Source organism: Poecilia mexicana, unplaced genomic scaffold (assembly GCF_051168715.1).
Source record: "Poecilia mexicana isolate PSO_F unplaced genomic scaffold, ASM5116871v1 scaffold_22, whole genome shotgun sequence".
Taxonomy (NCBI): domain Eukaryota; kingdom Metazoa; phylum Chordata; class Actinopteri; order Cyprinodontiformes; family Poeciliidae; genus Poecilia; species Poecilia mexicana.
Window position 1 is genome coordinate 17,895,076 of NW_028263391.1, and position 18,894 is coordinate 17,913,969.

At 39.8% G+C, this 18,894-nt stretch overlaps 1 protein-coding gene across 2 annotated transcripts in view; it reads right to left on the reverse strand.

Annotated features, from left to right (window-relative positions):
• The window catches only part of esrrb (estrogen-related receptor beta), a 54,836-nt gene that overhangs the window by 22,814 nt on the left and 13,128 nt on the right, over positions 1–18,894 (reverse strand). For both annotated transcript variants that reach the window (XM_088002475.1, XM_014967795.2), the window contains 2 exons: positions 13,530–13,939; positions 6,280–6,396 (listed from right to left, as the gene is read on the reverse strand). In XM_088002475.1, coding sequence (XP_087858601.1) covers positions 6,280–6,396; positions 13,530–13,939 — 527 coding nt within the window. The remainder of the gene's footprint in view (positions 1–6,279; positions 6,397–13,529; positions 13,940–18,894) is intronic.

The window sequence follows — 18,894 nt, forward strand, 5'->3', positions numbered from 1 at the left end:
TGGATCACATCACCCTCCTGTCAGTCTTGGTCGGTCTGTAGTTATGTTAATGGACTGAAATGTTCTCAGTCAGATCCGCAAAGCTTTGCATATTTTTTTTTCAGATCTAAAGTCTTCCCCATAACTTTCTCCCTGATCCATCTGCTGTGCTCCTTCATCTTTGGCCACCCTAAACCTTTCAGCTTTTTATTTTAAAAACCATGCATCACTTTGATTCAAATTAACAGCTATGAGTTGTCTGAATACTTTTTCAATGCAGTGTAACTGTATATTTCATTTTCTTATATAAATTATTTGATTCCCTAGAAACACAAATCTGATTAGGACTGTCTTTCAATTTCCTGACAGTGACAACCTACTAACCTAATTACCCCAATTTCCCAACAGACATTCATCCTTCCCGGCAAGAATAGGGGAAGCCACCTCCACACACACGCACGCACGCACACACACCAAGTAGACATGAAAATTTTCTTTTTCCCCAACATACAAACAAGTATGCAGTGGCCATTTTTTTATTAGAGTCCATTTGTAGCTCAGGTAGTTTTTATTTGAGCAGTGGAAAACTCCTGTCATTGTCCAACGTGATGTCACCACTTTCTACAGTTTCTTTCAGCTCTCCTGCAGAGTCGGGCTCCTGCCAGGTGACTGCGCTTCGGATCTCCGTGTTTCTCTCTGCCAGTTGAGCTGTGCGGCTGTGTCAGCCGGCGATGGAGGGTGGATGGGTGCCTCTTTTAATTACAACAGTCCAGGCCATAATTAACAAATGGTGACAGGAATTAAAGCTCGGCTCTAACCTGTCTCATTTTACTGTCCAGATATTAGCAGAAAGGAAGACGGAGTGATCAGAGGTGTTTTGTTACATTTATATTCATTCACTTGGAGACTGTAGGGTGGATTTTTGAGGGATTTTGGGGAGCCTGACTGATTGGTCTGTTGTGCTTCCTCCATGGGTAAGCAGCAATTGAGATATAAATGTGCAAAAGTCTTCTTACTGTTTTAAGTACAGTGCAGCGAGAGTCGCAGCGGGCGAGCTCGGGTATCATCTCTTCAAAGAAAGCTGCTTGTGGAGGGGGCTTTTGGCCAAGGCGGCTGGCATTCGCACACGGATTAACGCAGGCCTCGAGGTGGGGGCCGGGGCCAGCTGACCTAGGGCTCTTCTTTCCCTCCAAAAACAATAATAATCCCCCTTCAAGCACACTCCTTCAAAAGGGCCTGTCTTCACTCACTTTGTGTGGCAAGCTATGGTACAGGCCCTTATTTTGAGTCCCTCACCTGTTCGGAGCATCTCTCCATTGGGGAAAGTGTCAGGATGTCTGGGATGGTTGGCAATGCCAAGGGGGGCTTAGACAGACCCTATTTTAGCTGGGAAAATCAGAAGGCCACATGGCAAGGCATGGTGAACCTTGCCTTTCAAGGAAGCTGCCACGCTAAACTGCCGTCAGCACTATTTCAAAGGGCCCCTGTTGCCAGCTTCGAATACTTGCAAGTGTGTCACAGCATTTTTAATCAGGAGTGGTGATGAACGAGGGTAGCGGAAAATTGTCACACATTGCCCCCTCCCCATCTGATGACCCCCAGAGGCTGCCATACTGACACCGTCGCCAGATAGTCCATTTGCAGGTTAGCCGCAATACCTAGCTTAGCTAACATCCTCGGATGTGGATAATTTCAGAGTAACTGTCACTTAAATTGAAATTCAGTTCTCAAATAAGAGATGTAAAACTTTGTTTTTCTTGTTTTACCTTCATTCCCCCTTGAATATTATATAACTTTCAAATATAATTAGTGTTTGTTTGCAACTAAGCAACAAGAAATGTCCTGTCTTTCGAGATCACCATCACTGTTCAAAGGATAATCCGAATCCTCCCATTGCATTCCCATATTTGCACAGAATAAGTCAGTAATTTGAATCTAGCTGTGTTAATCTCAGCATGAATTTAAGTTTGTTAGGGAATATTAGTGCATCCAAATATCCTAATAAAAAAACTAATGCAACAGCACTAGCAGAGCCCGGTTCAATTCATTGTCCTATAATGGCACATAGAGACATCTTTTGCACTCTGCCGTAGTTTTTGACATAGGCCATTGCATCATCGCTCTTTTGGATGGAAAGATGGAAAGGTTGGGGGGGGAAACTGTGGAAGAGCTACAGCGGTCTCAGCTCAGATAGGAGAAAAGTGAAAGACTTTTTCTTTCACTTATCTTCCACTTTGTCTTGGTTTACCCTAAAAAACACCCAAAGATTCCACTAAAGTTTGAGATTGTAACATGTCAAAATGTGAAAAAGGTCAAGAGTATGAAGACTTTGGCAAAGCATGGCATTTTCCAGGCCGTACAACACTTCCACATGGAGACAATAAACCAGGCAAGTAATTAGAGAACTGAAGTGCTTCAGCAATTGTTACATAACGACAGCGTTTGGTCTGCATGCAGCTATGCATGTGGCGGATCCTCCATGTGTAAGTGAGACACAGCGAAAGGAAAAGAGGAGAGCAACTGCCACCAAATGATGTCAATGTAATCTCTCAATACTATCTTGTCTTCTCTCTTGCTCTAAGCTCTGATCCGTTTCCATTGATCAGAGCAAAAAAACCTGTTGCCCCTGACATTTGATTCTTGTATCGATCACTTCCTCCTTTATACAGTCAAAGGAAAGTGCGGCGACTAAACATGGGGTCCGGGCAGGGCTCTTGTAATTCCTGTAATCTTGCTGCTGATCTTTAGCAGACCACTTTCCCCATATTTATCGTGCTACACTTTGAGATGTTAAACATTTAAAATAGCTTCGGCTACTGCAAATGTAACACGAGAAATATCCTTTATGTTACTGTCCGAAAACTTCTTTGCTATTTTAAAATGGATGAATAGTTTATTAAGATATATTTAGGTGATATTTTCCATGTGGTGACACAATGTGACCTTTCTTCAGTAATTAAAGTAAGTGGCATCCTCAGTCACATGAACGGTGGTCATCTCCGCATGAGTCCGGCCACGGTGTTGAGCCCACGGCTTCAGAGAGCTTACACCGGACACAGGCTGTGTGTTTTTCTTTCCCTTCAGTTTCTATTAAAGCCCTAAAACGGATCTGAAGAAAAAGATCTACTGCACCTCTGTCCATAAGTCACTGGAAATGTTTTCAATAATACTGGCTGAAAAATCAATAAATTATGAGATAACTGCCCCGTTAATCTTCGATCACCTTCTGACGAGAGCTGTAGCTTTGTGATGGGGGGGGCTATGCAAAAGAGGAGAGTTGTTCTCATTCTGCTAATATGCTGAATTCACAGAAGACTGCATTAAAACCCAGGGCTTAGTCGGAGCGTGAATATTTGAGTTTTACACTCTTTTTACTTTGACCTGACACTGGTCATTCATTTATAGCCGCAGCCACATATTTTTGTAGTCTCTTATTCTCCAGAATGATATATTGGCATAAATTTTTCATCAGATAGTAATGCGATTACTCTGTCTTTCTGGCACCGAGGCTTTATCTGGCCGCATGCAGTCCAGGAGATTCTGTTACTGTGCAGCAGATCCATACGGGCCACAACTCTGGATCCGGCCGCTGACTGAATATATATGCATCTATAAATCCTGCTGTCCAACGGCAGAATAATGGGAGGAAGGAAATAGGGGACTTTTGACTTAAGAGTTTAGCAGATAATTTAAAAGTATAAGTTTTAATCTGGGTGTTGGATGATACAAGACGAGCAGCAGTAAAAAAAGTACAAATACATTTGTAATTTAATGCCATTTAGCAAATATCACACAATATTGATCAATTGTAATTGTATGTGTAAGGAGGTAAAACATTTGTCAAATAGTTTTTTACCATATCATTCAATCTCCACTGGGAAAAATAGGCTGTGGTTAATATTTTTGCAACTTTGGCTTGGTAAAAATCACATTTATTTAGAAATGTGAATAAATACAGTGTTTGTTAGTATATAATTCCTGCCTTTGATAAAATAAGAACTATAGACTGAATGTGCAATATTTTTCAAAATGTGATTTCTGGACAAAAGTCCAAAAAAGATGTTGGGATTTTGCATCATTATAATGAATCCAAAGAAAGTTGCTACATCTAATCTTCATGTGCATGACCTTATTTGAATAACAAATATTAATTGATAAAATGAAAATGAAGGGAAAATGAATATGCATTGCAATTTTAGACAGTAATATAAATAAAGCAAAATATGTATTTATGCTTTATTATAATTCATAATAATGTGGAGAAACTGTCAGATGTCATGCTAATGAACATTTACAGTTAAAATTACATTTGGGATTTAATTTTGAATTTGATTTTTTTTTTCAGAGTAGACTGATGATAAAATAAATTCAAATAATTTTAAAAACAAGTTTGAATCTTCGTCTCTCACTGTCTCAGACTCACAGCTTTCTCCCAGCCACAGCTTTACTACATTTCCTCCCGATTAGCTCATCTTGTTCAACTGTTCATCTCCAAACCAGCCTCTCCCTGCATCGTTTTTGTAAGTTTTAATTATGTTTTATACCAAAGCACTCAATTTTTGATCACGGATTTCTCTGCATTTAACTTCAATCCAACCACAAATCATAAAATCTGCTGAAACATTCAACTGTGTCATAGTTTAAAGCTGCCTAGCTGATGATTTTCAGGTGATGCTTGTTCCGTTTCAACAGAGTTTATTCCTAAAGCATAAATTCACAGCAGATGCCATCTAAAGACAAACAGATCTAATTTTTATACAAAATATGTAGTCAATTCAATAGAGCTATGTAAAGTGAATAAAGTTTAATTAATGCATACAATTCAATTAATATTCTACTTTGGTTCCAGTTTAAACACAAAGCTGTAAAAGTTTTGTTTATGGCGTGAATTAATAAAAGGTGTAGCATATAGAACAGGGGATGGTTGATTGCATTGACTCGGATTATTCCATAGACACTGTGCAAAAAGTATCAGTACCAATGAGAGCAAAACAAACCCACATCATACTCCTGCCACTTCCATTCCAGCTCAATCTTTCACTTTCAAATTTTAGCCTAACCTGAAAGTGTTTTTAGAGTAAGGCTCAGGTTTTTGGGTCAACACCCTGTCACTTTCATTCCAGCAGCTTACATTTTTGCGCCAGCTTCAGTCTTAAAGGGTTTCTAGACTTTTCTAGACAGACTGTGTTAACAAGTTTCATTTATTCTGATGGTAACAATTGTAGTCCTATAAGAAATTAGGACACAATGTGGTGTTGCAAAAAGATGACAACCAAACTAGTTTTGGAAAAACATAAGTCAGACTAAAATTTTGCTTTGCTTTGGGACAGATCTAACTAATTTATACTGTTACAATCTATACTGTTACTAATTTATACTCCTACCACTTATATCTACTGATAAATATGGACTGCATTTAAAAATTAAACTCTAAGATTTAGTCATAAATTTCCAGTCAGACTTAAGCCAGAAACTTAGTTTCACTGCAGTTTTCCAAGGGACTTTTTTTTATATTAGAAAGGTTGTAAATATTTGAAAATTCATTGAGGTTGTTTCCAGTGTCCTCTTTCTGCCATGAAAAAATGAATACATCAAACAAATAATTATAAAATGTAAAATGAATACAAATACTTTCAATCACGATCGACATGAATGTATTTTTACCTCATTCTGAAGTATTATTTTCCCTTCCAACAAAGCAGTGAGAATGAATAAAGAAGTCAGCCAGGTGAGGATGTGTAATGCGGTGAAAGCAGAGAGGTTCCTCCCCTAAAATAGCAGCCAAGGCTGAAGGTCTCAGGGGGGTTCGGCTAGTGGTGATATTTAGTGGGAGAGAAACCGTGGCCAGACAAATCCATCTGGAGCATGTTTAATTGTCACTGAATTCCCCGGTGGCATGACTTAAAAAAAAAAAATCCACAGGAAGAGAGCTGAGATGTTCGGAAAACATTTAGTGGATCAATATGCCAGGGAGAGCTGAGACTGTGGTGAGCGTGTGCTGAGGGACCCGGCGTGAGCCTTTCCAAGTGGAATACTGTTACATTTCTGTTACTCAGACGGCAGGAGCAACCTATTCAGCATATTTCTGTCCCCAGCTCAACTGCACATTATTTACTGCTGTGTAGGAAGAGGCAGGACAAAGGGCTGTGTTGTGGAGCACAAGAGAAACTCAGCGGGGTGATTGCCGCAGCAATCAGGGACGTAACAAAGCAATTATCCTGAACGTGAGGGGTGCGATGTTAAGAGATGTTTTGCATGGATGTGTGCGAAATTAATAAAAAATGTTCTTACTCTTCTTACCTTCTTTGAGCATCCCCACTTTGAGGCATTTCATGAAGCGACAAGCCTGACATGATTTGCGTCGCCGTTTTGTGATCTCACATTCGTTTGTGGCAGGACAGCTGTATTCTATGTTACCTGGAAAGCATAAAAAGGAGCAGGTTAGTATCAAAACATTATCAAATGTGGCTACAGAGTGATGTAAAATATATTTTAAAAATAATATAATCAATTTATAGTGGTTGCCAGTAAAGAAACTATAGATGTCATATCTAAACAGTTGCTGGTATCAAAAGTATGCAAAGAGTTTAAAAAGTTCACATAAGCTTTTTTTTTTTTTTTTAATAAATCATACTTGTACGCTTAAAACTCCTCTTATTGAGATGCCTGAGAGATTGCCAGAGTAACCAGTATTCTTCAGCTTTATGGACCTCAGCTTAATGCTTCCCCTCCCCCACATTTTGTTACACACTGTAATAAATTTGGCTAAAAAAAAAGCTACAACTAAAGATGTGGAAAGTAAAGACTTTGATCTTACCATGTGTGCTGGTATACTGGAAAATGCATTAAGCAAGTCTAAACATGTGGACATGTATCATATTTGATGGTGCATTAAGTCCTACAATGTCCATGAAGAATGTATTTCGCTGCTCATGTGTTTCTGGTTATAATAATGTGTGAGTTTGGATGAAGGGTGTAGAATTCAGAGTATTAAACTCTGTCAGTACAGGGTAACTTACTATTTTGCTATAATTTCCATGTTGAAGGAGATAATGTTTCAATGTTTTAGCAATGCCCCAAGTGGTCACATGAGGGTAAGCACTATTAATCAGAAAGTAGGTCATGCCATTAGTTTCACTTTTGGTTTTAAGCATCAAGCATTCTGAGGTGAGAGGATAAGGGAAGCTATTGCACTTACATGAGATCATGTAATGTTAGGATTGGGGAGTTGCTGCAATACTTGAGTAGCAGTAGTGCACATGTGTGGCATAGATAACATGTGACAGAAAAGAGCACCAGCTGTAAATAGCAACGTGTATGAGAGTGACGTTTGTGTAGTTTTAATATTTTAAAGTGAGAATCTGTGGAGGTATATGTCATGTTGCATTGAGTTTCTATAAAGGTGAAGAAATCTAAAGTGGTGGAAGGCTAATAGCTAGTCAGACTGAGCCCTGGTTTGAAATAGGAAGTCATTAGAATAATAAAACAGTGAAAATGTAGACATTTAATACTCACTATTATAGTGTTGTACATGTTGATTCTGAGTCTATTTAAATTTCTTAAATTAGCAAAAATGTTCTGTCTGTTAGACAAGTTTATGACCCAAAGAATTATTTACCTTTCTACAAACTGATTGCGATACAACATCAGACAACTACAGAAAAGGAAACTATTACTGACAGGAGGATGGCTACCTAAGCTAATAGCCTGATTAAACCACCGGCTTCTTGTTGTTGTGTTACTCTGTGTGGAGCAGAGCGACAAAAATATTTAATATTCTCCACTATAAGCATTTGAAAAATATGTTTATATTTAATAGTTATTTAATCTGTATGTGTGGAGAAGAACAAAAACAGAAACATTTATAAAATTTTTCTTCATTTAGCTGCAGTAGGAAAAGTTGCTTTAATGTTTTAAAGAAAAGTATTTTGATCAGGTACTATCTTTCTGTTCTAGATTTTTGTCTATAATTGGTATTTTTACTCAAGATTATCATGAGGGAATATCATACCATCACCTACCTAGCGGCCAGGCAGCTCAGGTGTTTTTATTTTTTATTTTTTAGTGAGTACCTTCCAGGACTGACGACCAAAGGACAAGGAGAGGAGGAGCTAAAGTGCATGGGTAGGGAGAGGGGTAAAGCTACAATGGTCCTTAAGGACCGTTCAGTAGATGCCGCCCCGGTTCTACACTAAATTGGCCTCATTAATTCTGTACATGTCCCCTCCAGGCCCCAGTGTGCCCCCCCCCCTTGTGCTCACATAGGCTCTGCTTCTGCCTCAATAGCAGGCTAGAGAGCCAGACACACTGCCCCTGACCACTTTACATAATACTCCTGCAGACCCAAACCTGTTGTTACCACTGTTGCTATTGTTGACTATTTACATAGTGTGCAGCCAAGAGTCCTTATGCATTATTCAGCTGCAGCATCTTGAGAAAGAGTTTCATTGCTCCACAATAAAAGAGCCTGCCCTGCTCTAGCACGAGTAACAGAAAGGGCAGGATATGTAAGGCAGTGACTCCATCTCTGTGCATCTCCCTACATTTTATTGTATTCTGGGGGCTTTCAATAGTGGGTTTCAGTGTAATAGTTGCTTCAAGAATAGGAATTTGAATCATCTTCTTGTCCTAAGTGCACTTTTAAGCTTTAAAGCTTCTGACATTGACATTTTTATAAACTTTACTTTTGTAATTTTTAAACTGGAGTTGCACTTTGATTCTCAAACATACATTTGGACTGCATCCCAACATCTATCAGCTCCTCTGACCCTTACTCTACATTTCTGTAAGGAAATTGTGTAATATTCCACCAGCGTTCCTCCGCTAGCCCTTCAACACCCTTTGACAACTTATGCAATTATGTTAACATTATTGGACAGATCAGTAGGAGGGTCCCAAGATGTTACAAATAATTAGAAATTCCTCTTTTTATCTGGGTTAGAAATCATTATGCTAATTCCCATCATCTCTTTGGGGTTGGGGTAAATAAAGGTGTGAGAGAGGCGGCTGATGAGCTCTGATTGCGTTTCCTCAGTCTGTTTTTCTCTGTTGTCATAGCAGAACACACCATCATAATCCAATTCATTTCCCACAAGGCGGGAGGAGACAATCAGTGCCGTCCTGGAGGGACTTCATACTTTGGTCTTTTGTGCTTCTCTATATACACTACCCAATCAGTACATTTTCAAGTTAATAAAATAAATTAATCATTTATATTAAAACAAACACATCCATGTGTGTCTGAGGTTAGTTTTATTGGCCAAACACAATGTAAGGGTGTGTATTTTCACACCTAGAGGCCAAGCAAGGCCTTTTTAATGCCACAGAAAGAAAAACAAACACGCTGCTGTGTCCACCTGTCCTGTTGAGCTTCTTTCTCATCTGATGTTCTGCTCAGAGGGGGATTTGGATCTCTCATTGCAGAGTGAAGAGTGGATTAACTAATTCTTCGCGTCTGTGTTTGATTTATTTTTAGAGCGCGGAGCGTTTGGGTGTCACTACACAAACTGTCTCAGTGAAGCCACAACATAACCTAAAATAACCTTCAACTTATCAAGCCCTAAATTAGTTATTAATATACTCGGAACATGAGTGTAAGGAGTGCAAGGAAATGAAATAATGCAATAAATCAAATGTTAAATGTATGGGTATGAAGTGGGGAAAAATAATTAATTGTGTTTATATTTTTAACTTGACATGATAAAGTCAAATAAAGCATACAGCTTTCTGCAGCACATTAATCATTTTCACTTGTTTTAAACCTTTCCTAGTGAAATCCAATAAATATTTCAAGTAAACAATTTGACTCGTCTGAGTTGACCTCTGGTTAACAAACGGCACTATTTTAAAGAAGATAAAATATTTTTGGCATCTTCTTGCAAGTCCTTAAGGTTGCCACTTTTCAGAAGTGAAAACAAGGGACACCCATGACAGCTTCACAGGGCCATGACCACCACTGCCCTCAAGAAGAAGTAAAAAGTAACTTCTACTTAAGCTTTCATTAAGTAAAAGTAAAAAAAGCTGTATTAGATGGACACTTTAAAAAAAAAAAACATGATTGTTGAAAGAAGCACAGGTGTTTGTCTGTAGGCAACCGCACAACTTTTATTTTATTTTAAATGATATTCATATATATGGGGATATTCATATATATTCCCAGAAAAGGGGTGAAGGTAACAGGAAGAAAAGTTTCCCCTCCACAAATGAAGCTCACTGAGATCAAGCATTAACCCAAAAAAGGTCATGCCCAGGTTTATCTGTTTTCACAGAGGTTATAGTTTAGTTACCAATAACATTACAGGGTGAAGGCGGGAGAAAAGAAAAAGATTTCCCTCCTTTTTTCTCTCTTGATAAGTATCTGTCTCAATCTATTTTATGGCTTTTCAGGACCCATGCCAGGGCACAGAGGGGGAAAGTCAGGTCTTGTAAGTAAATTACAGTAAAATGGCAGGTATTTCTCATCAAAATCTAAACTGACTTTTACAGGCTTACTGTCAAGGTCTATTACTTCACATAAAAGAGGGCCACCGAGTTCAGTTGGTTTTCAAGCAATTTTACACTTGGGTTCAAAATGGGAAGAAAACACGTTTCAATAAGGCATTTATGTTTTTGATTGGTGGAGCACGTGAGGCTGGGAGATGGGGGGGCAATAAGTGGAGCAATGAGAACAGAGATATTTCTGGGATGGATGGAGATAAAGGTTGACATTAATTTGAGCCTGGCCTTGAGTAATGCAACTATCCCTACGTATAAGTTCAAGGGGCCTTTCACTATATGAATAGGTGACAGAAGATGGATTTGCCATCGGCTGTTGTTGAAAGAAAGGGGCAACAGCTGAAGACGCAGCCAGAAGGAGAGGGATAAGTCTGGCAAATAATTCAAAATATAACTGCGATAACCACTAAGAAATTTTTAATTTGCTAAGAGGTATATCACAAGGTGAGCACAAGGTGATGGAGAAGCTGTCATGTACATGCTTAACATTAACTTATCATGTTTGCCCCGAGTCTTATCGAAGAAATGTAATAAAGGCCCGCGAAAGACAGCTCCTTTGTTTTCCTCTCATTAGGAGTGGGCCGTCTCACACTCCACCCTTGACTGCCTCGTTATTCCTTTAATTAATCAGTTCTCATCAACAGCACCCTCTCTTTCTTTCAAGGGCTCTACAATGTGCGTTTTACTGCCTCTGTTTTTCCTCCAGCAATCCTGTGTGTGTTTCTTTTATCATTTCAGAAGGCTTTCACCTCCCTCTCTCGCCACCCCCCCCCAAAAAAAAGTCTCTCCGTCCTCCTGCCTCCTCTGCTCGGGACCCCTGTCTGATTATTATGCCATTAAGCCTCCCCTCCTCTCCTCTGAAGGAGCAGCAGGGTCCCTCTCCAATCTAAAGAAGTCCTGGGTTTTTTCCCCCTCCTTTCGCTGAAATTACCCGGCGACGCGTGCCTGAGTTTCTAATTGGCATGCCCATCCCTGGAGACAGCCCCCTCCCTTCCTCCTAATGAAAAGCCTCGGCCTTAATTACACTTTCCAAACGCTGATTGTTATTGACAAAACTCCTGTGGCTCGGACAAACGACGGCAGATTAGCTCCATTACAGGCAGCCCTCCAAGAAGAGAAAGAGAGGGATTTCAAATCGACAATGCAAAGTGAGGGAGAAAAAAAAAAGAGGAGCGTTCCATTTTTTTCCCCCTCCTTGTACCTTGCTCTTAATTGTTTGGACCATTGCTCCACTTAAGACGTCTCTTTCTTTCCCCAGTGCATCGTTTCTGTTCAATTGTGTTGCTGTCAGTATACTTTTACTGAGGGGACAAAAGCTCAGTTATGCTACTTGAGAGAAAATGTTCATCTTTTGTCAACAGACAGGATTGCTGATGGCAGCATGAGTAAACAGGAGGATTTGGCCTAATGCTTTTGTTTGCCTGCAAAAGGTACATAGACTGTCTAAAGCTGATAGGGCTGCAAGGTCCAAAATCAACACCTAGCATCAAGACAGACAGACCTGCTCTCTGTGTAATTCCTGCAATCATTTGCTGATAAAAATTTACAGAGGAAAATGGATGGAAGGCATAATAGGAATCTCGATTTGGCTCATCTACCTTTTCTATTTGATTTTCCCATTGCATGTGTTCCACTGCTAAGCCAACAGAGCTTAGTCCTGACCTGAGCAGCTGTGCCTGTTGTGCAGATTTTTTATTTTTTTTCCCCGGCTCAACAATATCTTTCTCCTCCTGATTAATCTGGAGCAGAGCACACAGTTTCACAGTTGGGGGTCTTTCATTGCCTCTCTAATGAGAAGCTGCAATACATTGTGTCTTGCAGATAACCAAATCAGTCCCTATGCAGAAATACACACACAAACAGGACAGGAAAAATAAAATGTGCTTTTGAGTCTCCTCTCTTTGGTGTTGGGGTAAAAAAAAAACAAATCTGACCTCTGTGGGATAAGTCCACTGATCATGACAGATGATGGCAGCATAATCTCTCTATGTCAAAGGTACCCCAGTTTCTGTTTTATAACAATTACGGATACTGACCGTTTTGCTCCATGTTATTTTGTTCTTTTGCAGTTTCTGTCATTTTGTACCTAACTTTGTGGCTTTCTCGCCTTTCATTCCTGCTTTGATAGGTGATGATTTAAAGTAATTTTCTATGATCTACTGGTAGTTTTATGGATAATAATGTCATTACGTGGTTCTGATAAATGTTAGCAACCTCTGAGACCCTGGATTTTAGTTTGATCAGGTGTCACAATTTTTAAGTTACTTGGTACTTACTTAGTCATAAAATGTTCAAATTTCACAGAATTGAAATTACTGTCATTCCACTTTTTAACAATTGTTGTTCTAATCCTCTTTTTTACCCTTAGATTCTCATGGCACGTGACAGATTGTGTCCCCTGGTCAAACCATGACAAGTCCAAGCAACATCATGTCGCAATATACTGTTTACTGGAGACGCATTGCTACATTTCCTCACAGTAGACTATGTCATAATACAGAAAATTGTTTTAATCAGTTGTCAGTGTGAATTAAAAAATGTTTCCCTTGTACACACAAAAATTCCGTCCACATTTCTCCAATTTATACCCTAAAAATTTGGGTATGAAATGACCAAAACTACAAAAGCATGAAATGGTTGGACTGAAAAATCTCTCCAAAATTTTTCATACTTCAAGTCCTTATATGCTTATCAGAACCACGTATCTCAACTAATTCATCAAAATCCCTAAAGAAATCAACTGGTTTGAAATGTGAAGTGCATGGATACAAACTAGAAATTAAAAGAGAAAATAAGTTTAGGGCAAACTGACTCAAAGCCCAACAGAAGACAAGTTTACATTGTGTCATATTTAAAATAGTAGTAGTTGAAATATTTTAGGCTGGCAACATGAAAAAATATATATTCTCCACTAGAGGTATTAAATGAATCTCTTTCCTTGAGTATGTTTCAGTGTTGCTCTGCAACCAGAGGTTTCATGTATGTCAGGGTGTTTTTGTGTCTGTTGACGTGGCAACATGAGATGAAATAGCAGTAGGGGAGAGTAGGGGAAATACCTTGTATTGTCCTTTTAAAAAAGGCTTTGCAGGCCTCACAAGAAGCTACCCCATAGTGATACCCCGAGGCTATATCTCCACAGACCAGGCACAGCCTCTTGGGGAGGGAGTTTAACATGTATTCGCACTTTATGGACGAGTCCTCCATGATGGTGCTGGAGCAATCGTCGTAGCGCTTGCGGCAGGAGCCGGCGCCGAGCCCACCGGGGGTGAACATGGGTGGAGAGTCCAGGCCGTTAGAGTGGCTGTTCATGGTACTGACATAGCCGCCGCTGGCGTCCGAATTTCCGCTGGGACTGTGGTGGCTGACCGTGTCGATGACCGAAGAGGGGCTGGATGGCTCTGTTTTGATGTAGGACCCACAGCTGGACGGTAGATGCCGTTCATCAGCGGCCATTCTATTCAGCAGCCTTTATAAGAGGTGAGGGGGAGGCAGTAGGAGGAGGATTGATGTGGGGGGGACAAAGAAGAAGAGGGAGAAAGATGATTAGCAGAAATAAATTTAAATTAGGAGTACAGTAAGAGCTTAACAACAATTAAACAAGTAACTTTTCTTGTTAATCGATCTAAAATACAATTTACAAAAATCCTTACAATAACTAAGATTTGTTTAAAGATTATTGCACAATATAACAATGATCTAGTGACCAGAATAAGCTTATTTTCAGTCGTCAAACTGTTCCATACACAAAGATGAAAAATTGTCCAGTCATTGAAAACAACATATCTAAGCGCTAAAAGGCCACAGTAGCATCAACACTTTTTGGTGTTACTGCTCACATGGGACTGAAATTCAGCTTTCAGTTTCAGAGAAGTGTGTAGAAATGTAATGAGGAAGCACAAAGATATAATAAACTATTTTAAAAGCTGTGCTTCTTATTCTTAGGCCGGAAGGTAGCAAAACTTTTGACAGATAACATGAATCCTGTATGGAGTACAACAAAGCTGCTCTGTTTTATCCTTTTTAACTTAAAAAGTCTGTCAAGCCAGTGAGCACACTACGTCATACCAGATCGCACTTACAACACTCTTTGGTGTGGAAACTGTTACTGTGGGAAGAAAACTCTAAGTTTGCCACTTTTATTCTCAAAGATAATAAAGTTGAGATCAGAGGAAGCACAGAAATGTAAAAGACTATGAAAATGAAACTGTACTTTCAATATGTTGAGGCAAGCTTGCCGTTCATGCAGACTGCTAGAAAGCAAGATAGAGAAAGTATTCAGCAGATAACAGGAAGGCTGAACAAATTGTGTAAAGTTCATCTGTTATCCTTGCCCAGCTTTGAACTCCTCTCTTTCACGGAGCATGCCGGATTTAAAAACGTCTGCAGTGTTTTGGAAATCTGAGTAAACATAAGTTATGTTTTTTTGACATATGTTTATTGTTAGAAACGCTAACTGTGCTAATCACCAATATAACACAATAAAGATAGTTTCATACGTCAACTCTCTGACCATTTCACAGTGACTGCTCTCTAACACAGACTGTGTGACATTGCCTTTGTTCCTAACATAAATAATTAATAATCATTCACAGCAGGAAAGCTAAGCATTTTGGGAGATGTTCATGGGGAAACCAGCCAAAGCCAGCTTCAGTAGGTTAAAGCTTTGCAAAATCCACCAATTGCTTCATCTCTAATGAATATGACTTTAGTTTGTGTAATCTTTTGTTCTCTTAGTCACTGTGTCCTCACATTCATTTAAGCCAGCGAACCAGGATCCTAAGTGCTTCATTAGCCACACGCTATGGCAGCTGTTAAAGTCCTTCAGAGAACAAACACACACAACTGCAACACAAACGTCGACACACGTTTTCTGCACAATGCAAACACACAGACTGACGGGGAGGGAAGGGAAAACGAACAAGAGGCAGAGGGACAGAAATCAAGAATGCTCAAATAACCGAACACACACAAGTGCAGGCACGTACACAAACTGGACAAATCAAGACGGGGGCATCTCAATAGTTTAGAGAGCACAGCGGACCTTCGCTTGTCTCCTTGAGTCAGCAGTGAACCAAAAGGAAACATGATGGCAAGATATTGACTTTTTCACTGTCTGCCTTATAACTGTATTTTGGAGTACATGTAATCTAATGCTGTAACGTGTGCAGACTAAAGTGCAGCCTTTTGGCCGTGGCCACAAAATGCACTCTGAGGCTTTCCATGCCTATATAAATGTATTTCAGTCCTGCTCTATAACCTTTAACTTGAAATTGCACTGAGTGAACGGTGGCAGAGGGAGAGGGAGCGTCGGTGCGGGGTGTCCGCACATATTTTCTTTAGACTGAGTTGAAGGGGTGAACAAGGAGGGGAAATGAATTACTCAATGTATCGGGGATGCTGTGTAGACACACAGTAACCTCTTAGGGTTATGGTGAGGTCACCCTCTAACATGTATGCACACTCTTTGCATTAGGCACCATGGGAAGGGTAAAAGGTTGCTTGCACTTGCCTGCATTAGCAAAATTGCACAGCTTATGCAAATGCAGATTGAGGGGTTCAAAAAGAGTGGCAGCCCAAGTTGTGCTTTACTTCCATTAGCATATTGCCAACTAATCGTAATATTTGAATGTTTAATAAGTCAGTTTATCATTTGAACTAGGAGGGGTTGGTGTTTTCAAGTGGGCTCCACGTGTCTGATTGGACGACAGCAACACGTCTGCAAGCTCCACAGAGCAAACAGGAGATGAGACACCATAATCACGGCATTGGTTGGCCGAACAGCTTCCTGCTCTCTCAGGCTGATTTAATTGTAAGAATGGGTGACGGAGGAGTTCAGGCCCAAGGGGGTCACTGGGTCAACCTTATTTTCTCACCCCGGCTTCCCGGACCCGTGGAGATGGGGGTCAGCGTGTCAAATTAAATCTCATTCCTGGGTTTCCCCTCCCCTGCTGTCATGTATATTCATCGGAGCTCTGGGTGCCCACCACTTCTGGAAATTCACAAAAAGGTTAACTGCTAAAATAAATAATAAAAAATGTCCCCTGTTAAATCTGTTGACCTTGTGGTTATAAGCCCTTCTGTCTGAGCAGTCTTGAAATTCTTCTTCCATTAAAATGCCTTCACTGTATAAAAATGAACAGACATGCTTTTTCCTATTAGAGAAATTAAATTCAATTTAGTGGAGATGCATCAAGAAATCTGCGGGCAACTAAAATCAGACGATTTTACGCCTGACCAGTGATTGAAGCTAAAAATCTGACCCTTTTTTTTCCAATCTGTGAGCACATGTGGTCATACCAAGCACTAAGAGATCGTTCTGACATTATTGTTTGTTTCTAAAGTTACTCAAAGGAAGAATATATTTTCAGTATGGTGAGTTACCTACAATGAAGACAGAAGGAAGGAAGTGAATTTTCATGTCAGCTGTTCAGTTTATGAAACTTAAGCTTCAACAGGAAGCTTAACTTATCACAACACAGTTTCTCAGTTTCCATCTTCTGGAATCATTTCTAACATTTTGTCAGAATTTGGAAACTCTCACAATTAAGAAATGGGTTTACTAATTCTAGACGTGATGAAAAGTTTGCACTGCTAATCATGTTAAGTGACCTAATTGCTCATTTTTGACATGGAGGACACTTTGAAATGCAATTTCCAAATGTTTTGCCTTAGATTTGAAGACATTAGTAAAACCTGCTTTCACGGCAGAGCATTGTAATACCAAGTGCTCTCTCTCTGACACATTGTGTGACGACACCGCTGATGGATGTGGCACAACAGAAGAGTGACTTCAGGTGCCAATAATAGTTACATTAAATGATTTAGTGGTTTGGCATTCTAACAAATAATAGCAGATTAATTCATTTTCTTTCAAATAGGCACAACTGTTACTTATTTTGACTGCTCCTTCCACTAAAACCTATCTTAGGATGCACTTCTACATGTTCAGGTGTGCTAAATAAATAATAAAGAATTGTAAAGTTGTGTAGTTGATGTTTTTTTAATATATATTTTTAACTGAAAAGTTGACTAAAATGGTTTGTTAATAATAATCCCTGGACAGAAATTGTCTAAATTCAGCATCAGCAGGTCAAATCTTTCCAGCCTCTCTACTGTAGTTTTTGGTTGCTCTAATTCATAATTTACTCTCTAGCGTTACTGCAGTCACAAATATTGTTAATCCCTTATATCTCATTCTAGAATGGCCCTTGCTGCTCTTGATAATGAATTTAGATTACATCCCTATAAATTAACACGCACCTATGCGTTCATCTGCTTTATGCTCTTATGTCTCAGATGGATATGTGCACCTGCACGACAGGCCACCTGCACTCGGCTTATTAGAGGCAATATATTAAAACGCAGGAGCACAAGATGGCTCCATTTAGCTTTTATTTCACAAATTCAGAGTGAGCTTAACCTCGGTTCAAAGGCCATCCTCAGGGTGACACTTAGCATAATTGCATAAGTGTCTTAACTGTTTCCCCTCCAGCTCAACGTGGTCATTTATAATAAATGTGCAGACTGGAAACCCCTTAACTCATTCTGGTATGACACATTACCACCACCACTATATGCTTATGTTTTTAACAAGCCCGCTTATATTGATTAATGATGCTGAGCGAATACTAACCGCTTAAACCTGCTGTATTAATCAAATAGTCTAAAATATTTCTATAAATATTCCTAATCTCCAGCAGGACAGGACCAATTTAAATCTATAAATACAATTGTAAGCGGAAAATGAATTATGAGCATTAAATTATTTGACAGCAGCAATAGTCCTGATAAATAATTCATTATGTGGGGGCAGGTAGTAATTAGCTCATGTGGTGCACAGACAGAACAGACAGGAAAGGGTTTGCTGAACTATCTGAGACTTGATGCTGTAAAATCTATAGTTCTTTCTTCCTTCCTCGAGCTAAGAGCCTTTTCAGATTCTGCTGCCCGGCTGCCCAAAGGAACGGCTCTCTTCTAAGACACAGTATCTCCCCTCTGTCTTTTTCTTTCTCTGTTCCTCCTCCTTTTGTTCCCTTTGTACCGATCAAAATTCATGCTGAGTAGAAGGTTATGGGCCCCGTAAACGCACACTGCGCAGTTTGGTTTTAATCTGATTCCACCTGGCCCTCCTAACAGCATTTCAGATCCCTAATATCATTCCGCCGGTGCGACTGCGGCCGGGATTAGCCGGACTAACGATCTGGCAGCTCGTACTACACTTGCAGCTCCTCAGCTTCCAGGAGGAGAACTGTGGAGCTCTCGCCTTCTTTCTCACCTGAGAATGAAATTCAGAACATCGGCATGAACACAATTTGTTACAGTCAATTTGAAAGTATTCCCGCAGAGAGGAGGACACTGAAATAGTTCTTTCACCTCGTTTTATGTTTGGCCAACCAAAACTGTGTCTGAGATCCAGCCGGA